The sequence below is a fragment of the Somniosus microcephalus genome, chromosome 4 (assembly GCF_052327205.1).
Source record: "Somniosus microcephalus isolate GS21.2 chromosome 4, FLI_Smic_1.0, whole genome shotgun sequence".
In the NCBI taxonomy this organism is placed as follows: Eukaryota; Metazoa; Chordata; class Chondrichthyes; order Squaliformes; family Somniosidae; genus Somniosus; species Somniosus microcephalus.
Window position 1 is genome coordinate 314,540,550 of NC_140990.1, and position 25,527 is coordinate 314,566,076.

Genomic DNA, 25,527 nt, shown 5'->3' on the forward strand with positions numbered 1-25,527 from the left:
GCTAACAAGGCAGGGGAATACACAATAAATGTACAACACTGAGAACTGCAGAAGATCAGAGGGACCTTGGAGTGCAGGTCCACAGATCCCTGAAGGTAGCAGGGCAGGTAGATAAGGTGGTTAAGGAGGCATACGGGATACTTGCCTTTATTAGCCGAGGCATAGAATATAAGAGCAGGGGGGTTATGCTTCAACTGTATAAAACACTAGTTAGGCCACAGCTAGAGTACTGCGTGCAGTTCTGGTCACCACATTACAGGAAGGATGATTGCACTAGAGAGGGTGCAGAGGAGATTTACGAGGATGTTGCCAGGACTGGGGAATTTTAGCTATGAGGAAAGATTGGATAGGTTGGGGTTGTTTTCTTTGGAATAGAGGAGGCTGAGGGGAGATTTAATTGAGATGTATAAAATTATGAGGGGCCTAGATCGAGTGGATAGGAAGGACCTATTTCCCTTAGCAGAGGGGTCGATAATCAGGGGGCATAGATTTAAAGTAATTGGTTGGAGGTTTCGAGGGGATTTGAGGAGAAATGTTTTCACCCAGAGGGTGGTGGGGGTCTGGAACACTGTCTGAAAGGGTGGTAGAGGCAGAAACCCTCATCACATTTTAAAAGTACTTGGATATGCACTTGAAGTGCTGTACCTGCCCTGGGAGTGTTTGATGGGACATTGTAGAGGGAGCTTTACTCTGTATCCAACACTGTGCTGTACCAACCCTGGGAGTGTTTGATGGGACAGTGTAGAGGGAGCTTTACACTGTATCTAACCCGTGCTGTACCTGCCCTGGGAGTGTTTGATGGGACAGTGTAGAGGGAGCTTTACTCTGTATCTAACCCGTGCTGTACCTGCCCTGGGAGTGTTTGATGGGACAGTGTAGAGGGAGCTTTACTCTGTATCTAACCCGTGCTGTACCTGCCCTGGGAGTGTTTGATGGGACAGTGTAGAGGGAGCTTTACTCTGTATCTAACCCGCGCTGTACCTGCCCTGGGAGTGTTTGATGGGACAGTAGAGAGGGAGCTTTACTCTGACTGAGCAACCACCCCACCCCACCAAAAAATAAGGCTATTGCTTACATGCGATGCTCCTGCAGTTTGACCCGCTACCAAATCTCCCCACACCCAGGACTCGATGCACTTTAAAGATTTTGCAGTCGGACTAAGGCAGCTGGTTTAAACATTAGATTGGGCTGTCTCCCCCAAACTACCTGCAAAGGAATCTGCAATTCAACCGCCCCACCCCCTTCCTCACAAACTCCCCAGGTCCCCACCCCCAGCCGATAGTGCCACCTTGAAGACACATTTGGCCTGCCCCTCGATCAATTAAGCAATGGAGTGAGGAATGTCGGAGATCACGGCAGTAAAAGTCTTGTTGACGAGACCCTCGTTAATCCTAACCTGTGGCTCCAGCCCCCTCCGGTTTGGCTTGCAGCATCAGACACGCATCACTCTTCCGCCCCCCCCCCCCCACCCCAAACCCCTCTTGCTCCTCAAAGAGGGCTTCGCACCTCAGCTTAACCCGTCTCCTCCTCCCCCCCCCAGTCAAACACTCGCTGCTCATCAAATGAAACAGCATCCTGCCTCACCAGCAGGAGAGCAGACAGATTGAAGTTTCTCGATGGGGAGGTTAATACAAGGTGCAAATGTGCAGACAGAAGAGATTCCCGTTCTTCTCTGCTTCTATATTAAAATTCTCATCCTTGTCTTTAAATCCCTCCATGGCCTCGCCTCCTCCCTAGCTCAGTAATTTCCTCCAGCCCCACAACCCTCCCAGATCTCTGCGCTCCTCCAATTCTGGCCTCTTGTGCATCCCCGATTTTAATTGCTCCACCATTGCCGGCCGTGCCTTTAGCTGCTGAGGCCCTAAGCTCTGGAATTCCCTCCCTAAACCCCTCCACCTCTCTCCCTTCCATTAAGACGCTACCGAAAACCTACCTCTTTGACAAAGTTTTTGTCAATCTGCCCTAATATCTTCTTGCGTGGCTAATTGTAACATTTTGTTTGATCATCGCTCCAGTGATGCCCCTTGGCACGTTTCACTACGTTAAAGGCGCTATATAAATCCAGGCTGCTGTTGGTCTGGGAGGTTGGCAGCCTTCATTTCTTTTTAAATAAAATTACTCAGGATATGGCCGTCGCTGACAAGGAGAGCATTTATTGCCCATCCCTAATTACTCCGAGGAGGCGGTGGTGGGCCTTCTCGAGCCGCTATGTACTGGACTGACGCAACTGAATGACTTGCTGGGTAAATTCAGAGGGTAGTGAAGAGTCAACCGCATTTGAGGCATTGGAGTCACATACAGGCCCAGACCGGGTAAGGACAGCAGGTTTTCTTCCCTCCTTCTTAGGCAGTCCCTCGGAACCGAGGATGACTTGCTTCCACACCAAAAATGAGTTCTCAGGCGACTGATGAGTCCAATGCGGGACCTACAGTCTCGGTCACAGGTGGGGCAGACGTTGGTTGAAGGGGCGGGTGGGTGGGGTGCTTAGGTCGACGTGCGCTGCCTGCGCCTGACTTCCGCTTGCTCCCGGCAAAGAGACTCGAGGTGTTCAGCGCCTTCCCGGATGCTTCTCCTCCACTTTGTGCGATCTTGGGCCAGGGATTCCCAGGTGTCAGTGGGGATGTTACACTTTTTCAAGGAGGCTTTGAGGGTGTCCTTGAAGCGTTTCCTCTGCCCACCTGGGGCTCTCTTGCCGTCTCGGAGCTCAGAGTAGAGCGCTTGTTTTGGGAGTCTCGTATCGGGCATGTGGACGATGTGGCCCATCCATCGGAGCTGATCGAGCGTGGTCAAAGCTTCGATGCTGGGGATGTTGGCCTGAGCGAGAACACCGACGTTGGTGCGCCTATCCTGCCAATGGATTTGCAGGATCTTGCGGAGGCAACGTTGGTGGTACCTCTCCAGTGCTTTGAGGTGCCTGCTGTACATGGTCCATGTCTCTGAAGCATACAGCAGGGCAGGTATCACTACTGCTCTGTAGACCATGAGCTTGGCGCTGGGTTTGAGGTCTTGGTCTTCAAACACTCTCTTCCTCAGGTGACCGAAGACTGCACTGGCACACTGAAGGCGGTGTTGGACTTTGTCATCGCCGTCTGCCCTTGTTGACAGTAGGCTCCCGAGGTATGGAAAGTGGCCCACGTTGTCCAAGGCCTTGTCGTGGATTTTGATAATCGGGGAGCAGTACGGTGTGTCGGGGGCAGGTTGGTAGAGGACCTTTGTCTTACGGATGTTTAGTGCAAGCCCCATGCTCTCGTACACTTCGGTGAAGGTGTTGACGATGGTTTGGAGTTCGACCTCAGAGCGTGCGCAGACACAAGCGTCGTCTGCATACTGTAATTCAATAACAGAGGATGGGACAACCTTGGATCTGGACTGGAGGCGATGGAGGTTGAACAATTTCCCGTTCTGTTTTGTAAATTAGCTCCACTCTAGCGGGGAGCTTAGAGGGTGAGATGGAGCATTGCAGCAATCGAGAAGAGCGTTGGTGCGATGACACAGCCTTGCTTGACCCCGGTTCGTACGTAAATTGGGTCTGTGGTGGATCCGTTGGTCAGGATCGCGGCTTGCATGTCGTTGTGAAACAGGCGGAGGATGGTGACTAACTTTTGAGGGTAGCCAAATTTGAGGAGGACACTCCATAGTCCCTCACGGTTGATGGTGTCGAAGGTCTTTGTGAGGTCAAAGGCGGCCATGTACAGCGGTTGGTGCTGTTCCCTGCATTCCCTTGTAGTTGACGCACGGTGAAGATCATGTCCATTGTGCCCGAGTGGGCGGAATCCGCATTGCGACTCTGGGAGGAGCTCTTCAGCCACTGGGAGAAGGTGATTGAGGAGGATTCTTGCGATGACTTTCTTGTGGCAGACAGCAGGGAGACTCCTCTGTAATTACTGCAATCGTACTGGTCACCTTTCTTGAAGATGGTCACGATTACGGCGTTTCCGAGATCCCCTGGCATGCTCTCCTCCTTCCAGATAAGAGAAATGAGTTCGTGTATTCACGCCAGTAGCGCTTCTCCGCCATGTTTTAGCGCCTCGGCGGGGATTCCATCTGCTCCAGAGGCCGCCTTGTTCTTCAGTTGTCGGATGGCCTTTTCAACCTCATGCCAGGTTGGGGTTGTGCCGAGGTGGTGGCGGGTGGCATGCTGCGGGATGGAGTTGAGGACACTAAAGGGACATTAGTGAACCTGTTTAGTTTTAATGACTATCCGACAGCTTCATGGGCACTTTTATGGACATTGACTTTTTCTTTTCAGATTTGTTTTAAATGGAATTCAAACTCTCATCTCCCATGGTAGGATTTGAACTTGCATTCCCAGGATTACTTGTCCAGTAACATAACCACTACACTTCTTTATAAAGGGACTTTAATTTGTCGTTTTAAATTTATTTAATCATGCGATGCGGGCGTTGCTGGCAAGGTCAGCATTTATTGCTCATCCCTAATTGCCCTCGAGAAGGTGGCGGCGAGCCGCCTTTTTGAATTGCTGCAGTCCTTGTGGTGAAGGTACTCCCACAGTGCTGTTAAGGAGGGAGTTCCAGGATTTTGACCCAGCGACGATGAAGAAACAGACAATATACTTCCAAGTCACGATGGTGTGCGACTTGCAGGTGATGGTGTTCCCATGCGCCTGCTGCCCTTGTCCTTCTAGGCGGTAGAGGTCGCAGGTTTGGGAGATGCGTCTATTAACATGAAACGTATCCAAGTTTGCTGATGATACAAAGCTGAGTGGGAATGTAAGTTGTGAGGAGGATGCAAGGAGGCTTCAAGGGGATATAGACAGGCCAAGTGAGTGGGCAAGAACATGGCAAATGGAATATAATGTGGAGAAATGTGAAGTTATTCACTTTGGTAGGAAAAACAGATAAGCAGAGTGTTTTTTAAATGCTGAGAGATTGGGAAATGTTGGTGTTCAGAGGGACCTGGGTGTCCTTATACACAAATCACAATGTTAACATGCAGGTACAAGCAAGCAATTAGGAAAGCAAATGGTATGTTGGCCTTTATTACAAGAGGATTTGAGTATAAGAGTAAAGGCATCTTACTGCAATTATATAGGGCCCTGGTGAGACCACACCTGGAGTATTGTGTACAGTTTTGGTCTCCTTACCTAAGGAAGGATAGACTTGCCATAGAGGGAGTGCAACAAAGGTTCACCAGACTGGTTCCTGGGATGGGGGAATTGTCCTATGAGGAGAGGTTGAGTAGACTAGGCCTATATTCTTAAGAGTTTAGAAGAGTGAGAGGTGATCGCATTGAAACATACAAAATTCTTACAGGGCTCGACAGGGTAGATGCTGGGAGGATGTTTCCCCTGGCTGGGGAGTCTAGAACCAGGGGTCACAGTCTCAGAATAAGGGATCGGCCATTTAGGACTGAGATGGGGAGAAATCTCTTCACTGAGGGTGGTGAATCTTTGGAATTTTCTGCCCCAGAGGGCTGTGGAGGCTCAGTCGTTGAGTATATTCAAGACAGAGATCGATAGATTTTTGAATATTAAGGGAATCAAGGGATACAGGGATAGTGCAGGCAAGTGGAGTTGAGGCCAAGATCAGATCAGCCATAATCTTATTGAATGGCGGAGCAAGCTCGAAGGGCCGAATGGCCTACTGCTGCTCCTATTTCTTATGTTATTAGTTTCCCATCCAAAACACCACTCAACACTAGGACTGCCCCCACCCTTCTCACTGAGTTACTGCAGCGTGTCCTCTAGATGGAACAGCCAGTGTGTCGGTGATGGAAAGGGGTTGGACACAGAGTCTGGCGGCAGTAAGGTGGTGCTACAGTCAGTATCAGTGACCTGGGTTATGGAGAGGAGGAAGTGGGGGGAAATTGGCCAGGGTTCCTGCTCCTGATCGCTATCCAGTGACAATTGGACATGGGATGAGAATAGGAACTGGTTCAGTCAGCACATCTCCAGGGCCTCACAATCACAACATGCATTTATATAGCACCTTTAGCAGTAAAACAGCGGCAGGACATAAAGGAGAGAGCGGAGGAACAGCGTGGACCTAATCGGAGGCAGTGGTCGGAATTTCCACGATTTCCAAAAAAATAGGTGCGACAGCACAGGACAGCAGGTAGGTGATTGGTTGGTGAGTATTCAGGTTTTTTTTCTCTCTATACTAAGACAGTGGTTTAAACTAGGTGCCTGAAACTATAACATACTGTATTAAATTTATAGCTTAACTAGTTAAACTAATTAATATAACTATAAATAATTAAAAAAGACTAACTAATTAAATAAATAAAATAAGGCTAGACTAAGATATGGTTGTGTGCCTGGACTGCAGTATCTGGGAGTTTGTGAACAGCGAGACTGTCCCAAGCAAACACGTCTGCGGGAGATGTCTCCGCCTCGAATCTCTCTGGCTCAGATTCATTGAGCTGGAGTGTGAGTTGGAGACACTCGACACATAACGGAGGGGAGAGCAATTTCTGGACAGTTTTATCCAGAGTACAGTCACACCCCAGAGGAAAGCACAGCTTCAGGAAAGGGAGGGTGTGACTGTTAGGGAGACAGATAGCAAGGACTTTGGAGAGGTTGAGAAGGAGGTCCCAGTGTTACTGGTCCTGTCCGACAGGTATGATGTACTTGCTACCTGTGCGGACAAGGAGAAAGACTGCAGGGAGGACAGCCACAATGCAGGCCAAGGCACCGTGGCTCAGAAGGCTGGGAAGAGAATAGAAATGTGGTAGTAATAGGGGACTGTTTAATTAGTGGGATAGATAGCATCCTCTGCAGCCAAGAATGAGAATCCCAAAGGGTGTGTTGCCAGGGTAAGGGATATCTCACGGCTGCTGGAGAGGAACTTGGAAAGGGAGGAGGTAAATCCAGTTGTCGTGGTCCATGTTGGAACAAACGACATCGGTAGGAACAGGGAGGAGGTCCTGCTGAAAAAGAGTTTCAGGAGTTAGGCTCCAAATTAAAAAGCAGGAACTCGAGGGTAATAACCTCTGGATTATTGCCCGAGCCATGTGCAAATTGGCATAGAAGCAGACAGATCAGGAGAATTAACACGTGGCTAAAGGGCTGGTGTGGGAAAGAGGGGTTCCTTTTCATGGGACACTGGCATCAGTTCTGGGAGGCACCAGTTCTGGGAGAGGAAGGAGCTATACCGATGGGACGTGCTACACCTGAACCGGGATGGGACCCGCTCCACCTGAACCGGGATGGGACCCATGTCCTAGCGGAAAGGGTAAATAGGGAGGTGGCAAAAGCTTTAAACTAGTAAGGGGGGAGGGATCTACAAGAAATGTAGCCAGCTTAAATATAAACAAACCAGGAAGAGAGAGCATAGGAAAGAACAAAGTAAGGGAGGATATTGATGGCAAGGGAATAAATAAAGTTAAAAAACAGGAGTCTAATAAGATGGTTAAACACCGAGAGGAAATCCTATTAAAAATTTAGTTAAACTGCCTGTACAGTAATGCACACAGTGTCCGTAATAAAACAAGGGAGCTGGAGGCAATCATGCATTGCGAGGAACCAGATATAGTAGGGATTACTGAGACGTGGCTACAGAAAAATCAGGACTGGGAATTAAACATTGCCGGGTATGGGAATTAAACATTGCAGTGTATAACATATTTAGAAAAGATAGGGAGGGAAAAATGGGAGATGGAGTAGCTGTACTTATTCGGGATAACATAATGGTAGTAGAAAAAAAGTGATGCAGATATCAGTAAGTCAAAAATAGAATCCATGTAGATAGAGATAAAAGATAATAAAGGATCAATCACACTAATAGGCGTAGTCTACGAGGTGGAGTAAGAAATATGCAGACAAATGAGTAAAAAAAAAATCATGGGGGATTTCAACTACCCTGATATTAACTGGATAGAAGAGTAGGTAAAAGGGATAAGGGAATGGAGTTCCTACAATGTGTACAGGACTCCTTTCTAACCCAATATGTAAAAAGCCCAACAAGGGAGGATTCACTATTGGATCTAGTAATGGGGAATGAACCAGAGCAGATAAGAGAAGTAAAAGTAGGGGAACATCTCGGCAATAGTGACCGTAATATAGTACACTTTAAGATGATAATTGAGAAGGACACAACAATGACGAAAACGAGGTTAATAGATTGGAAAAAAGCTGATTGAGGGGCAGAGAATAGAACTTGGGGGAAAAAAAATGGGCAACAATATTGGCAAACAATGATGTGGAACAGCAATGGGAAACATTTAAAACAGTGTTCAACAGAGTGCAGGAAAAATATATTCCACTAAAACGAAAGAACAAACTAAACAATAATGAGACTCCATGGATGAATAAAGCCATAAGGGAACAATTGAGGGTAAGGAAAGAGGCATAGACAGGAGGGAAGTGCATGATAAGAGATTACGAAAAGATAAGTCATAAAAACAATTAGGGAGTCAAAGAGGAACTATGAAATTAAATTATCAAGGAACATAAAACAAAATAGTCAAATATTTTACAGGCACATCAATAAAAAAGGTTGGGATGGGAATAGGGCCATTAAGGGATAGGCAGGATAATACCACAGGTAACGATAGAGAGATGGCAGAAATATTAAATCATTATATCGCTTCAGTATTTACCAGGGAGATAGAACAGGTGGACATGACATTGGATGATGAGATTAGTAATGAGAAGTGCATTTAAAATAAAAAAGGGGATATATTAAATAAACTAATCAAACTCAGACGATAAAACCCCTGGTCCGGATGGATTGCATCCACGCATTTTAAAAGAATCTAGGGAAGAGATAGCAGAGGCATTACTACGTACATTTGATAATTCGTTAGAAAAAGGTATAGTGCCAGAGGATTGGCAGATAGCTAACGTAATACTGATATTTAAGAAGGGGGATAGAACATTTCCAAGGAATTATAGACCAGTCAGCTTAACATTGGTGATAGGAAAAATAATGGAATCTCTACTAAAGAAGAAAATAGAAGAACATCTAGAAACCAAAAATATAATAATGAATAGTCAACATGGATTTCAAAAAGGTAAAGTCTTGCTTGACCAACCTCATTGAATTTTTTGAAGAGGTAACAGAGACAATGGTAATGCAGTAGATGTAATTTATCTGGATTTTCAAAAGGCCTTCGATAAGGTACCCCATAATAGACTGCTGAACAAGGTCAGAGAATGCGGAGTGAGGGGACAAGTAGCAGAATGACTTGCTGGCTGGCTTCAGGACAGAAAGCAGAGAGTGGAAGTAAAGGGTAGCTATTCACAGTGGCAGAAGGTGGGTAGTGGTGTTCCACAAGGATCAGTGCTGGGACCACTGCTGTTCACAATTTACATTAACAATTTGGACTTTGGAATCAAAAACACAATTTCTAAATTTGCGGATGATACCAAATTGCAGGGGGGAAGAGTCAATACTGAGGAGGACTGCAACAGATTACAGGAGGACACTAATAAACTTGCAGAATTGGCATATAATTAACAAATGAAGTTCAACACAGATAAATGTGAGGTATTACATTTGGTAGGAAGAAGATCACTTATCACTTGGAGGGTGCGAGTCTAGGTGGGGTAGAGGAACAAAGGGGTCTCGGAGTACAAATACACAAATCACAAAGTGGCGACAGGTTAGCAAGGCCATAAAAAAACAAACCAAGCACTCGGGTTTATTTCTAAAGAGAAAGACTTGCATTTCTATAGCGCCTTTCACGACCACTGGACGTCTCAAAGCGCTTTACAGCCAATGAAGTGCTTTTTTTTTTGAAGTGTAGTCACTTGTAATGTGGGAAATGCGGCAGCCAATTTGCGCACTAGAGGGATAGAATTGAAAAGTCAGGAAGTTATGCTAAACCTGTATCGAACCTTGGTTACACCACACTTGGAGCACTGCGTACAGTTCTGGTCGCCATATTATAAAAAGGATATAGAGGCACTGGAGAGGGTGCAGAGAAGATTTACAAGGGTGATACCAGAAATGCGAGGGTATACACATCAGGAAAGGATGAACAGGCTGGGTTCTCTTTTCTCTTGAAAAAAGGCTGAGGGCTGACCTAATAGAGGTCTTTAAAATTACGAAAAATTTTGATAGAGTGGATAGAGAGAGAATGTTTCCACTTGTGGGGAAGAGCATAACTAGAGACCATCAATATAAGATAGTCACCAAGAAATCCAATAGGGAATTCAGAAGAAACTTCTTTACCCAGAGAGTGGTGAGAATGTGGAACTCGCTACCACAGGGAGTGGTTGAAGTGAATGGTATAGATGCATTTAAGGGGAGGCTAGATAAGCATATGAGGGAGAAGGGAATAGAGGGTTACACTGATAGAGTTAGATGAGAAAAGACGGGAGGAGGCTCGAGTGGAGCATGGACTGGTTGGGCCAAATGGCCGGTTTCTGTGCCATATATCCTATGTAGAATGTTCCGAGTGCTATCAAGACAAAAATTGACACTGAGCCAAAGGAGGCGACATTAGGACAGGAAGCTGGGTCAAAGAGGCAGGTTTTAAGGAGCGTCTTAAAGGAGGAGAGAGGTGTAGAGAGGCAGAGGGGTCTAGGGGGGGAATTCCAGAGCTCAGGGCCGAGGCAGTTGAAGGCACGGCCGCCAATGGTGGAGCGATTAAAATCGGGGATGCGCAAAAGGCCAGAATTGGAGGAGCGCAGAGATCGTTGTGGGGCTGAAGGAGGTTATGGAGATAGGGAGGGGCGAGGCCATGGAGGGATTGGATGCCTAGGATTGAGAATTTTAAAATCGATGGGAGCCAATGTAGGTCAGCGAGCACAGGGGATGACAGGCTCCATTGAATAGCCTGCAAAAACTCAATGTCTGGGGTCACGGATGAGGAATGAAGACGTTGGTGAGGTATTAGAAGTTGCCCGTGGAACTCTACCCCAACAAGCAGCGGGTTAGTGGGGTGGGGAGGGCAAAGGGGGAAAAGGTCGTAAAGTGTGGGGCAGGAATACAAAGCACCAGCTTCACATTGAAATTTATTCGCAAAATTATCAAAAATACAGGATAGGCAACTCAACACTTACACAGTTTATGTAGCAAATATACTTTTAAAATAAATACATTCCTGTCATCAGTGCAAGAACAGGCTCGATGTACTGTACAGATTCCGAGTGTCACACACACAGTAAAGGCGGGCACACTCTCTCCCTCATTTTACACAAATAGGGTAAAAAAAAAATGGTCGTTCTAAAATCCTTCCATGTTCCCATTCCCTTGGGCTGCGCGGCTCAGAGGAAGTGCGGGCAAGTTCCAGCATTTAGCCCTTGTCTGATGGGACGGGGGTGAGGAGTGGCATCTCGCAGAGAGCCCATACCCCGTTCCCTACAGTCTCTCTCTCTCTCTCCATCTCCGGTCAATCACGCCGGTCGGTGACCCAACAAACGGCCGGAACCCCACCGCGACACTGCCGGTTAGCACCGGTGATCATCAGGTGTGCGTTAAGCTCCCTCGGGGAGGGAGGGGTGTGCGTGTGTTTGGAACGAGAGGGATGTGTTTGGGGGGGGGTGGGGTGGGGTGGGGAGGGGAGGGGAGGGGAGGCGCTCGAGCGCCACCCTAGTGGTCAATTAGGCAACAGCACGGACGAAGGTCCGAGCAGGAGTGAGCGAGCTATCTTGGTGACCAGTCAACCGTGTGTGGGGGACTGGGTGCGGGGGGGTGAAGTGAGCGAAAGGAACAAAGTGATCAAACGTTGGCATGGAAACGCTGGGACTCAAGCCTCTACCCAGCCCCCAGGCCGGTGAATTAAACTAAAGGCCCCAGAACAGAATCTTCTGGAAGGGACGGGACGGAGGAGACAGCAATATCTTTAAAAAAATAGTTGATGTAAACAGCTTGAAGCAAACTTAGAAGGAGCCGTGCCACTAAGAGAAGATGGGTTCAGCCAATGAGTGTCACCTGCACTCCTCCAATATACAGGCGACACTCGAGGAAGAGAGTGGAAACACTCAAAGCCCATCCAGGAAGCAGCAAGACTGATCGGGTGGTGGTGGGGGAGAGGGGGAAGAGAGAGGGAGAGCAAAACAGAAAAGGAATAGGCATTACATCATCACCAGTCAGTAGACGGGAAAGTAACACAGAGCCTGACATGAGCTGGTATAAATGGAGAAATGAATCCAGTTACCGGGTGATAATTACATTGGCGCCTCCTCCATCGCGCGAGAGGAGCGCCGAGACCAGAGGTCAGCAGCAACCGCAGCACAAGACAGGTGGTGCAGGTACAATGGGCTGAAAGGCCGAGCACTCAGAAGCCGCTGAATGGCGCGCTCCGGTGCAGAGACCTGCGTCGGGGGGGGCAAGGTGCCCGCCTTCACAGCCACCTGGGTAGAGTCCAGAGAATGGCGCAATGCCTCCCCATTCTCTCAAAGCAACCCCTCAACCTACGGACGTGAAAGCCAGCCGCGTTTCCCCCCTGCTCTGCCACAGGTCAGCAGGGAGCAGCGGTTATACCAGGCCTCGCCTGCCCTGACTGTGCAGTTGCCGCTGCCTGTTTTGACTCGGATATTTTTTTAATTTTTTTTTTTATAAACACAAGGAAACCCAAATTAATCTACCAGGTGCACCCGAGCCCGATCCAGCGCCTGGTGCACTACTGGGCTCAAACAGGACTGCACAAGCAGATTGGCTACCCGTAGGACGGAGAGAGTAGGAGTGGATACAGTGTTAGAACCAAGTATCGCAGACAGTGCAGCAACAAGCCCTTTCCTGGTTTCCCCAATGGCCCCCCTCATGCCCCAACCAGTGGGCAAGTGGAGATGGGCACTACATTCATCTGGCAGCACAGAGCTGATCAGAAACGCGGGCAGGGCGGTCGGTGTAACCCAGAGAGCAGCAGCGAAGAGCTCGGTGTCTCTCCAACAGGGAGCAGAGCCCTAGCTTCTCTGGGTAGCTGTGGGCTCTTTAACGCGGCTGGTGTGGGGCCCGTGGCAGGCAGCTGGTATCCCCGGCGCACTGCTGCACGAAAGGTGGGCGCCACCATTCACCAGTCTAACAGACGGAGCCGCAGGCTGGCCCTCCGACATAGGACAGGCAGCTCGGGTGCGCTTAATAAGGTGCGGAGGGAATTTCTTGCGTCCCAGCGCCCTCCTGTAACTCGGGCAGCAATACGACACCACCCCCCCCCCCCCCGTGGTGTGCATTCGATAGCGGGCTGGTGCCTAGTCACCATAGCCTGGTGAGCGACGTAAAGGTGCAAACATCACCCGATCGTAACACACCAAAGCATTTCAATAAAATCCAACCCCCTCTGCACTCTGTAAACGGCCGACAAGCCCAGATTAAACACCAACACAGACTCCACAAGCACGTAAATCGCTCCCCCCCTCGGGCCTCGTATTGAGTGAGCAGGGGGGTAGATGGGGGGGCTGGGAGTCTGGTCTACGCCGGATCGCCACTGCTCTCCTGGGATCCCCCTGCCTGTCAGCACTGAGAGGTTCGAGGCAGTCCAGTCCAGAGATTGGCAGATCCCAGCCGCGTAACTCAGAGTCGCTCTGTCCATGGACCTATTCCACCGGCGGGGGGGGGGGGTGGAAACTGTCAGAGGGACAGAAAGCTTACTTTAAAAATAACACCCACCCTTTTGTATAAAAGGACAGTAAACATAGAGACAAGGCAAACATTCACTGGTTAAGGAGCAGCCTCGTGATTGCAGTCTCCATCCTGCCCTGATGGCAATACTCACCCTCACCAAGAGTTTAAATGCAAGTCCTTCCCACAGTCAGGAATCAATCGCTGTTCATCTCAGATTTTCACAAGTCATGATTTCGCACAGCCTCTCCTGCAGTCACTTGTCATTTCCTCCCCCCCCCCCCACCCCCGTTTGCATTTCACAGTCTAGTCCAGTGTTTGGTGCACAGTGATTTTCAGCTGCACCCCGAACATGTCCTCCCAGGGCTCCCGGATCCACTCCACCACGTCGCTCACCAGCTCCACGCACTCCATCCGCAAATGCCAGGTGCTCTCAGTCCGGCTCACCTGCAGAGGCAACGAGGGGTTGAAAAGAGAAAGTTCCATCGCCGCCAAGTAACGCCTCTGATCTCAATTTACAATCCCAAGGACCAAACCCCATCCCAAGGACGCTGAGCGACAGGAAACCCCCAGCCCCCAAAAACGCCCCACCTTCCCCAACAGACACCCAAAATACCCCCCCCCCCCCCACCATCTCTTCACAACCTCACCACGCAGGGTCAATGTGAGGCCTGTTTGGAGAACATTTTCCAATATAGCCAGCTGTGCAGTAAATACTTCTGTGGGGAGGTCCCTGACATATGGTCCCGCCTGGGAAATGGCCAGGCTGTGGATAGGGGGCACAGAATTCAGAATGGGAATGAAACAGTATGCATTTAACCTGACCAGGGAGCAGAGTAAAGCTTCCTCGACACTGTCCCATCACACACTCCCAGGGCAGGTACAGCACGGGTTAGATACAGAGTAAAGCTCCCTCTACACTGTCCCATCAAACACTCCCAGGGCAGGTACAGCATGGGTTAGATACAGAGTAAAGCTCCCTCTACACTGTCCCATCACACACTCCCAGGGCAGGTAGAGCAGAGGAGTAAACCTAGGATAAATCTACCCAATATCAACACCAGAAGGGCACCCCTTGTGCACCCGTGTAACAGTGCCACCGGTCTGAATTCTGGGCAGGATTCGCTCTGTCATGAGGCCACTAGGGATGAGAAGGAGCCAGCCAAGAGGAGGCTTGCGCCCCATCGGTCTGGCTGGGGACCGAAGCCAGGCGACCGAGACAAGCGAGTAGAGCCAAGGTACCTCGTGGTAGATGCGGAGCTGGATGTCCTGTGGGGCGGACTGGTAGAGGCCGACTGAGCTGATGTTGCTGATGGGTTGCGACTCTTTTGTTGGAACCTCACTGGGGGAAGGTTGAGTCATCTCGCTGGTTGATTTCTTCCACTGGTGGTCCTCTTCCAGCAGGTGGAGGGTGGACGAGGTCGCAAGCAGGGTCACTGGGAAAAACTCGCCATCTGCAAACGGGTTGGGAAGGAGGGAGAAGGATCAAAGCCCAACAACTCTGAACAATGTCCACCAATTTTATTTTCCCCCCCGTGCGCGGTCCCTTTAAATTTGCTGCGCGGTATCTGTTCCAGCGCCAACAGCCGGTGAGCGGCCTGCGCGGGACCACCCGATGATGAACGGCCGCGCAGCCTAGGGAAACATTGACTATGACCAACTACGCTGCTTTAGCTTTCAATGCAACCTGGTAGCAAGGATTGGCTGGGCTGGGGACTGGGGGGGGCAGCATTGGTGGATAACAGTAACAGGTTTAGGCCATTCAGCCCTCGAGCCTGTTCTGCCAGTCAATGAGATCATGGCTGATCTGTGACCTAACTCCGCCTTTGCCCCACATCCCTCAATACCCTTAAAAAAAAAAGACTTGCATTTATACAGCGCCTTTCACGACCACCGGACGTCTCAAAGCGCTTTACAGTCAATGAAGTACTTTTTGAAGTGGCGTCACTGTTGTAATGTGGAAAACGCGGCAGCCAATTTGCGCACAGCAAGCTCCCACGAACAGCAATGTGATAATGGCCAGATCATCTGTTTTAGTGATGTTGGTTGAGGGATAAATATTGGCCAGGACACCGGGGATAACTCCCCTGCTCCTCTTCAAAATAGTGCCATGGGATCTTATACGTCCACCTGAGAGAGCAGACGGGGCCTCGGTTTAACGTCTCATCCGAAAGACAGCACCTCTGATAGTGCAGCGCTCCCTCAGCACTGCACTGGGAGTGTCAGCCTAGCTTTAATTGCTCAAGTTGGTTAATAAAAATCGATCAATCTCAGATTTAAAATTAATTGACCTCGCATCAATTGCAATTTGCAGAAGAGAGTTCCAAACCTCTATCACCCTTTGCGTATTTCCTAACTTCACTCCTGAAAGACCTGGTTCTAATTTTTAGGCTGCGCCCCTGGTTCTAGCTCCCCAACTCACGGAAATAGTTTCTAATAATGAGGTAGACGTCGCTCCATACCCAGCGTCGCCCCCCCCCCCCCCACCACCCCCATGAAGGCGTGGACGTTGGGTATTGGACCCAGCTAGGATGTCTCCCATGGCGGAATAGTCTGTACGCACTCATCAACTAGGTGAGGTGGTAGAAGGTGGCCAACTCCAGGAAAACAAGACAGCAGTTGGCATTAATATTGTCGAATCCCCCACCATCAACATCCTGGGGGGGGTCACCATTGGCCAGAAACTTAACTGGACCAGCCACATAAATAGTGTGGCTGGAAGAGCAGGTCAGAGGTTGGGCAACTCGCCAAGGCTTCTTTAACAGTACCTCCCAAACCCGCAACCTCTTCCACCTAGAAGGATAAGGGCAGCAGGTGTATGGGAATACCACCACCTCCAAGTTCCCCTCCAAGTCACACACCATCATGACTTAGAAATATATCGGCCGATCCTTCATTGGCGCTGGGTCAAAATCCTGGAACTCCCTCCCTAACAGCACTGTGGGAGCACCTTCACCACACGGACTGCAGCGGTTCAAGGCGGCGGCTCACCACCAGTTAGGGATGGGCAATAAATGCTGGCCTTGCCAGCAGCGCCCACATCCCATGAATGAATAAATTAAAAAACAAAAGCAGGATGTTATCACGTATAGATAAAGGAGGCACAGAAGCTTGAGGCAAAGTAATGTCATGGCCTGGGAACTTAGCCCACTAGGGGTGCGGATGAATTTGCAAGCATGCCTCAGTTATTGACCCATGCCTCACACCCATTGTGCCGGGAAGTCCTTAATTCCCGGATGTTTGGCATGAGTTCTGCTCTCTGGTTTTATTTATAGGGAGATCAAAAATAATCATCAATTAGGGACAGAAATTCAAACCCAACAGGTTTTAAACAAAGCAGGATTAATGGGATTGCCAACGTCGTTGTGCAGTGGCAAATGCGCGAAATCCCATTAGTGACTTTTGCCACCAGATGGTGACTAGCACCGATACTGGGCACAGCTCCGTATAACGGCAGATCTTAAAACGTCAAGATTAACCGGAGTGTCGGGGGCTAGATTCGACACCATCGTACCCAGGAGGTCGGAACTGCCTCCAATGGCAGCAAATACTTGGCATTTATGGCACCAGTGACGCATCCACAAAATACTCTTGGGGTGAGGGGGGGGGGGGGGCGGAAAAACAGCAACGACAGCGACTTACCTTGCAGCAGGAACGCCAGCACGTACAGGTAATTGGGACGCTTGTCCTCGGGTGAATCGGCAGCGGGACGCTCGCAGATTAGGGGCCTGGGAGGACAGAAGGGCGTCAAGAACAGGACAGCCAAGGTTAAAGTACAACAACAACTATTTGCCTTTATATAGCGCCTCTGATGCAGTGAAACTCCCCAAGGCTTTTCGCAGCAACAATTACCAAAAGGAATTTGACACCGAGCCACAGAAGGAGATACAGGAAACTCTTTATTATCCGGCACCGACGAGGTGCCAGTCGAGCAAAAAGTCCGGATTACAGAGAGGTTTACTTACCAAGGTACAAGAGCCCCGTACACGGCCGCAGGTGCAGGAGCCCCGGTTACACGGCACTTGTGCAGGAGTCCTGGTTACACGACCACAGATCCAGGAGTCCCTGTTGCACGACCACAGGTGCAGGAACCCCGGTTACACGGCCACAGGTGCAGGAACCCCGGTTACACGGCCACTAATATATAGTAAAACTTACCTGAACCTACTCCTGAATTTTGCCGGTTAAGAGAGATTTCCGGATATTTAGGTGCTGCTTAAAAGAGAGTTTCCTGTATTAGGGCAGGGCTTGGTCAAAGAGGTCGGTTTTAAGGAGCGTCTGAAAAGAGGTAGAGAGGCAGAGAGGTTTAGGGAGGGAATTCCAGAGCTTCAGGCCCAGGCAGCTGAAGGCACGACTGCCAATGGTGGAGTATACAAAAGGTGGAGTATATAGGAATTGCATGGGTGTAGTGGTTATGTTACTGGACTAATAATCCAGAGAATGCCAGTTCAAATCCCACCATTGCAGGTTGAAAATTTAAATTCACCTGGAATAGTGTGTCCAATCCTGGATGTCAAGGCCTTGGGGAGGGTGCAGAGGAGATTTATTGGAATGGTCCCAGGGATGAGGAGTTCAGTTCTGTGGAGAGACTGGAGAAGCTGGGGTTGTTCCCATTTGAGCAGAGACGGTTAAGAGCAGATTTGATAGAGGTGTTCAAAATTATGAAGGCTTTTGATGGAGTAAATAAGGAGAAACAGTTTCCATTGGCTGGAGGGTCAGTAACCAGAGGACACAGATCGAAGATAATTGGCAAAAGAACCAGAGGGAGAGATGTGGAGAATTTTTTTTTTTTTTTTTTTTTTTATATAAACACAGCGAGTTGTGATCTGGAATGCGCTGCCTGAAAGGGCAGTGGAAGCAGATTCAATAGTAACATTCAAAAGGGAATTGGATAAATACCTGAAGGGAAAAATTCACAGAGCTATGGGGAAAGAGATTATTATTTGAATGGCAATAGATTGGGAGAAGGGGAAGTGCAACGAGACCTGGGTGTTATTGTGCACCAGTCGCTGAAGGTAAGCATGCAGGTGCAGCAGGCGGTTAAGGCGGCAAATGGTATGTTGGCCTTCGTAGCGAGAGGGTTCGAGTACAAGAACAAGGATGTCTTGTTGCAGTTGTACAGGGCCTTGGTGAGACCACATCTTGGAGTATTGTGTGCAGTTTTGGTCGCCTTATCTGAGGAAGGATGTTCTTGTCATGGAGGGAGTGCAGCGAAGATTCACCAGGCTGATACCTGGGATGGCAGGAATGACGTATGAGGAGAGATTGTGTCGATTGGGCTTATACTCACTGGAGTTTAGAAGATTGAGAGGGGATCTCATCGAAACCTATAAAATTCTGTCAGGTCTGGACAGACTAGATACAGAAAGGATGTTTCTGATGGCCAGGGAGTCCAGAACCAGGGGTCATAGTCAAAGGATAAGGGGTAAGCCATTTAGGACAGAAATTAGGAGGAATTTCTTCACCCAGAGAGTGGTGAACCTGTGGAATTCTCTGCCACAGAGGGCGGTGGAGGCCAGTTCATTAAATATATTCAAGAAAGAGTTGGATATGTTTCTTGAGGCTAAAGGGATCAAGGGATATGGGGAGAAGGCAGGGACAGGGTACTGAGTTTGGATGATCAGCCATGATCTCATTGAATGGCGGAGCAGGCTCGAAGGGCCGAATGGCCTACTCCTGCTCCTATCTTCTATGTAAGAGCAAGGGGGGAGTGTGAATAATTGGAGAGCTCTTTCACAGGCACAATGGGCCAAATGACCTCCTTATGTGCTATATCATTCTATGATTAAAAAAAAAATCCTGGAATTAAAAAGCTGGCGTTAGTAAAAGTGACCATGATTATTAGATTGTGGTAAAAACCCAACTGGCTCACTCATGTCCTTAAGGGAAGGAAACCTGTCTGACCTGTGTGTGACCCCAGTCCCACACCAACATGGTTGGCTCTTAATGGACCTCTTAAATGGCCTAGTAAGTCACTGGGTTGCATTAACCCGCTCAACAGTGCCACCTCCACCGGGCAACTAGGGATGGTCAGTAAATGCCAGCGATACCCACACCCAGAGAATAGAAAAAAGCATCTTTACAGCAGCTTGCATTTATATACAGGAAACTCTCGTTTAAACGGCACCTAAATATCCAGAATTCTCTAATAACCGGCAAAATTCATACTCTGAAAACAACACCTCAATAACTGGAAATGTGTCCGAGTCCGAGTCTCCCGCGGTGGCCGAGTTAGCCAGTGGGGGTAGTTCTCCAAACCGCCACTACTCGGCTTCTTGGTGCCGTTGGAAGTCTCTAGGCGAGTACCCAATTATACTGCACATTTCTTGATTTTTTTGTTTTTTGTTTGTTAAAAATAGCCTCGGTAGATATATTTCCCCATTATCCGGAATTTTTAATCAGCTGGCACCATCCCGGTCCCATCGGTGCCGGATACCAAAGAGTTTCCTGTAGCACCTTTAACATAGAAAAATGTCCCAAGAACATAAGAAATAGGAGCAGGAGTCGGCCATTCGGCCCCTCAAGCCTGCTCCGCCATTCAATAAGATCATGGCTGATCATCCAAATTCAGTACCCTGTCCCTGCCTTTCCCACCCGATCCCCATATCCCTTGATTCCCTTAATATCCAAAGAACTATCGATCTCAGCCTTGAATATACTCAATGACTGAGCCTCCAAACGCTGTACAAAGCGCTACAGCTGGAATACTGTGTGCAGTTCTGGTCGCCACACTATAGGAGGGATGTGATTGCTTTGGAGAGGGTGCAGAGGAGATTCACCAGGATGTTACCTGGGCTGGAGCGCTTCAGCTATGAAGAGACTGGACAGGCTGGGGTTGTTTTCCTTAGAGCAGAGAAGGCTGAGGGGAGACCTGATTGAGGTGTACAAAATTATGAAGGGCATAGATAGGAACTTTTCCCCTTAGTAGAGGGGTCAATAACCAGGGGGCATAGTTTCAAGGTAAGGGGCAGGAGGTTTAGAGGGGATTTGAGGAAAAACCTTTTCACCTAGAGGGTGGTTGGAATCTGGAACTCACTGCCTGAAAGGGTGGTAGAGGCAGGAACCCTCACAACATTCAAGCAGCATTTAGATGAGCACTTGAAACGCCATAGCATACAAGGCTATGGACCAAGTGCTGGAAAATGGGATTAGAATAGATGGGGCTTGATGGCCAGCGCGGACACAATGGGCCGAAGGGCCTCTTTCTGTGCTGTATAACTCTATGACTCTACAGCCCTCTGGGGTAGAGAATTCCAAAGGTTCACAACCCTTTGAGTGAAGAAATATCTGCTCATCTCAGTCCTAAATGGCCGACCCCTTATCCTGAGGCGCTTCACAGAAGTGAAATCAGACATCAAACGCGATTCACAGCCAATGAGTTACTTGTGACGTGCAGTCATGGTTATGTGGGCAGAAATGGCAGGCCAATTTGTGCACAGCAAGATGTCACAAACAGCAAACGAACGACCAGATGATCTGGTTTTCACATGGTTAGTTCACAGAATCACAGAAACCCCACAGTGCAGATAGAGGCCATTTCGGCCCATCGAGCCTGCACCGACACATATCCCACCCGATCCCCGTAACCCCTACACCAACACATATCCCACCCTATCCCCGTAACCCCACGTATTTAATGCCCCTAACACTAAGGGTCAATTTTTTATCATAGCCAATCAACCTAACCCGCACATCTTTGGACTGTGGGAGGAAACCGGAGCACCCGGAGGAAACCCACGCAAACACAGGGAGAATGTGCAAACTCCACACAGACAGTCACCCGAGGCCGGATTCGAACCCGGGTCTCTGGCGCTGTAAGGCAACAGTGCTAACCACTATGCCACCGTGCTGCCCTAGTTGTGGGATGAATGTCGGCCGGGACACGAGGAGAACTCCTGCTCTGCTTCGAATAGTGCCACAGGGTTTTTCACCTGGAAGCACTTCTTCCACACAAAGAGCAATGGAAATCTGGAAAACTCTCCCCCCAAAAGGCTGTGGCTGCTGAGGGTCGATTGGAGATTTCAAGATGGAGATCGATAGATTTTTGTTGGGCAAGGGTATCAAGCGATGTGGAACAAAGGCGGGTAAGTGGATTTGAGGTATAGATCAGCCAAGTTCTAACTGAATAGCGGAATAGTTTTGATGGGCTGAATGGCCTCCTAAAACATGAACATCTTTTTACAGATGTGGCTAGGTCGAAGTGTGATTGCTGCATTTTCTCCATCATAAAGAGGCTCGTCAGCAGCAATGAGGAATACCGCCAAAAGCACCATGAAGCCCCAATGGATTCAGGATTCACTGGCTAGTGACAGGCAGGAGGGGCTCTGGCTTATATTACCTTCGCTAACCCAAGGCAGCAGGATGGTGACGAGGGGCAGGGGCCGTGGCTGAAGGCAAGGCAGGAGGGTCGGGTAAGCAGAGGACTCAGATTTATGGTCATTGGCAAAAGAACCAGAGGGGAGATGAGGAGAAATGTTTTTTTTTAAATGCAGCGAGTTGTGGTGATCTGGAATGCGTGCCTGAAATGGCGGTGGAAGCAGATTCAATAGTAACTTTCAAAAGGGAATTGGATAAGTACTTGAAGGGGAAAAAAATTGCAGGCCAATGGGGAAAGAGCAGGGAAGTGAGATTAATTGGAGAGCTCTTTCAAAGAGCTGGCACAGGTGCGATGGGTCGAATGGCCTCCTTCTGTGCTGTAAGATTCTATGGCCAATTGAACTCTTGAACAGACCTGCCCATAACTGAACTCATAGCACTCCTCGTAAATGGGTATTTAAAAAAAATTTATTTTTAAATTTAGCAGCTAGATATTCTCAGTAGCAGCCCTTCAATAACCGGCAGCGTGGGAGAAGGCTGGTGTAAACTACAGAAACTCTCGGCCCTTACCAGAGCTTGTGGTGTGGGTCCATGCGGGTGAAGGAGATGGATTTCAGTTTACTGATTGATTTCGGAGTCAATTCCCGGACCATATCTGAAAGAAACCGATAAATTAGTACGGACAGGCGAGTCGCTGGATCAGAAGCAGGAACGCTGGCTTATTTCAAACCCCACTCATTGGCGCTGACACCAAATGCCAGCAGCTGCTTCACCCCCCCCGCAAAATCAGCCAACAGCACAGACTGAACCCTGCTGATCCGTAACGCTTAGTAGCAGGTTCTCACTGCACCATCCACCCCCTCAACCCCGGCCGAGTCAGGCGAGGAGCTGGCCTTCCCCTTTAAGAGAGACCTACAAACACACCCTAGAAGCACGACCTTGAGAGAGTTAACTCTAAATGCAGCTGTGACTCAGTCGGCAGCGCTCTCGCCTCTGCGTCAGAAGGTCGTGGGTTCAAGTCTCACTCCAGAAACTTGAGCACAATGTCTGACACTCCAGTGCTGCACTGTCGGAGGCGCCGTCTTTCGGATGAGACGTTAAACCGAGGCCCCGTCTGCCCTCTCAGGTGGACGTAAAATATCTCACGGCTGCTATTTCGAAGAGCAGCAGAGGAGTTATCTCCGGTGTCCTGGGTCAATATTTATCCTTCAACCAACATCACAAACAGATGATCTGGTCATTATCACATTGCTGTTTGCGGGAGCTTGCTGTGCGCAAATTGGCTGTCGTGTTTCCTACATTCCAACAGTGACTACACTTCAAAAATCACTTCATTGGCTGTAAAGCACTTTGTGACATCCCGAGGTGATGAAAGGCGCTATAGAAATGCAAGTTCTGCATGCTGACTGACACAGGAAAAACCCGCGCTCCAGCATCCTTCGACAGGACGCTTAACAAGCCAGATTCTGATTAGCCCTTGCGATGATCTCACCCACAAGAGCCAAGGTGCAACTGGCAGCAGCTGCAGTCAATGACACCACTTCACCGTGCACGCAACACCTCTCAGTCCCGGCTGTGCCATGACCTTTCCACACCCAGCCTTCCGGCGGCCCATAATGTGGCTTCGCCGCAATGTCCACATTCGTTCGGCTTCACCCAGCTCCCTCTCAACCAGGAGTCAGCCAGCACTCGAGCACCGGCTCGGAACAGAGGGCACCTGGCGCGGAGCTCACAAAGCTGGCAATCCGTGCCCCCCCTCCTCCCCTCCTCCCACCACATCCACGCCCCACCCCCCCTCCTCCCGCCGCGTCCGCGCCCCACCCCTCCTCCCGCCGCGTCCGCGCCCCACCCACTCGCCCCGCGCCCCACCCACCCCGTCGCCCCGCGCCCCACCCCCCCTCGCCCCGCGCCCCGCCCACCCCCCTCGCCCCTCGCCCCCGCCCCACCCCCTCGCCCCGCCCCCCGCGCCACCCCCCTCGCCCGGCCCACCCCCCTCCCCCCGCCCCACCCCCTCGCCCCGCCCCCCCTCGCCCCGCGCCGCCCTCGCCCCGCGCCCCACCCCCCTCGCCCGGCCCACCCCCCTTCGCCCGGCCCACCCCCCTCCCCCGCGCCCCGCCCACCCCCCGCGCCCCACCGCCCACCGCCTCCTCCCGCCCCACCGCCCACCGCCCACCGCCCACCCCCTCCTCCCGCCACGTCCGCGCCCCGCCCCCTCCTCCCGCCACGTCCGCGCCCCGCCCCCTCCTCCCGCCACGTCCGCGCCCCGCCCCCTCCTCCCGCCACGTCCGCGCCCCGCCCCCTCCTCCCGCCACGTCCGCGCCCCGCCCCCTCCTCCCGCCACGTCCGCGCCCCGCCCCCTCCTCCCGCCACGTCCGCGCCCCGCCCCCTCCTCCCGCCACGTCCGCGCCCCGCCCCCCCCTCCCGCCACGTCCGCGCCCCGCCCCCCCCTCCCGCCACGTCCGCGCCCCGCCCCCCCCTCCCGCCACGTCCGCGCCCCGCCCCCCCCTCCCGCCACGTCCGCGCCCCGCCCCCTCCTCCCGCCACGTCCGCGCCCCGCCCCCTCCTCCCGCCACGTCCGCGCCCCGCCCCCTCCTCCCGCCACGTCCGCGCCCCGCCCCCTCCTCCCGCCACGTCCGCGCCCCGCCCCCTCCTCCCGCCACGTCCGCGCCCCGCCCCCTCCTCCCGCCACGTCCGCGCCCCGCCCCCTCCTCCCGCCACGTCCGCGCCCCGCCCCCTCCTCCCGCCACGTCCGCGCCCCGCCCCCTCCTCCCGCCACGTCCGCGCCCCGCCCCCTCCTCCCGCCACGTCCGCGCCCCGCCCCCTCCTCCCGCCACGTCCGCGCCCCGCCCCCTCCTCCCGCCACGTCCGCGCCCCGCCCCCTCCTCCCGCCACGTCCGCGCCCCGCCCCCTCCTCCCGCCACGTCCGCGCCCCGCCCCCTCCTCCCGCCACGTCCGCGCCCCGCCCCCTCCTCCCGCCACGTCCGCGCCCCGCCCCCTCCTCCCGCCACGTCCGCGCCCCGCCCCCTCCTCCCGCCACGTCCGCGCCCCGCCCGCGTCCCGCCCCCGCCACGTCCCGCCCCCTCCTCCCGCCACGTCCGCGCCCCGCCCCCTCCTCCCGCCACGTCCGCGCCCCGCCCCCCGCCACGTCCGCGCCCCGCCCCCTCCTCCCGCCACGTCCGCGCCCCGCCCCCTCCTTCCGCCACGTCCGCGCCCCGCCCCCTCCTCCCGCCACGTCCGCGCCCCGCCCCCTCCTCCCGCCACGTCCGCGCCCCGCCCCCTCCTCCCGCCATGTCCACGCCCCCCTCCCCAGAACAACTTGACCAGGCTCTTGGTGGGGGGCTTGGTAGAACAGAGGCATCCAAACTAAAGCTCGAGGGTCATGCAACTCGCCAAGGCTTCTTCGACAAACCTGCGACCTCTACCACCTAGAAGGACAAGGGCAACAGGCGCACGAGAACACCACCACCTCCAAGTCATGCACCATCCTAACTTGGAAATATATCACCGTTTCTTCTTCGTCACTGGGTCAAAATCCTGGAACTCTATCCCTAACAGCACCGTGGGAGCACCTTCACCACACGGACTGCAATGGCTCAAGAAGGCAGCTCACCACCAAGGGCAATTAGGGATAGGCAATAAATGAGGAGAGAGGCGCGGAGAGGTTTAGGGAGGGAATTCCAGAGCTTAGGGCCTGGGCAGCTGAAGCTTGGCCGCCAATGGTGGAGCGATTAAAACAGGGCAA

General features: G+C 51.5%; 1 protein-coding gene across 1 annotated transcript in view; it reads right to left on the reverse strand.

The window, feature by feature from the left end:
- Positions 1-10,904: 10,904 nt before the first annotated feature.
- The window catches only part of stk11ip (serine/threonine kinase 11 interacting protein), a 141,062-nt gene continuing 126,439 nt past the window's right edge, over positions 10,905-25,527 (reverse strand). The window contains exons 21-24 of the mRNA XM_085984238.1: positions 22,356-22,440; positions 17,112-17,197; positions 14,712-14,923; positions 10,905-13,916 (exon numbers count right to left, since the gene is read on the reverse strand). Coding sequence (XP_085840364.1) covers positions 13,776-13,916; positions 14,712-14,923; positions 17,112-17,197; positions 22,356-22,440 — 524 coding nt within the window. The 3' untranslated portion in view covers positions 10,905-13,775. The remainder of the gene's footprint in view (positions 13,917-14,711; positions 14,924-17,111; positions 17,198-22,355; positions 22,441-25,527) is intronic.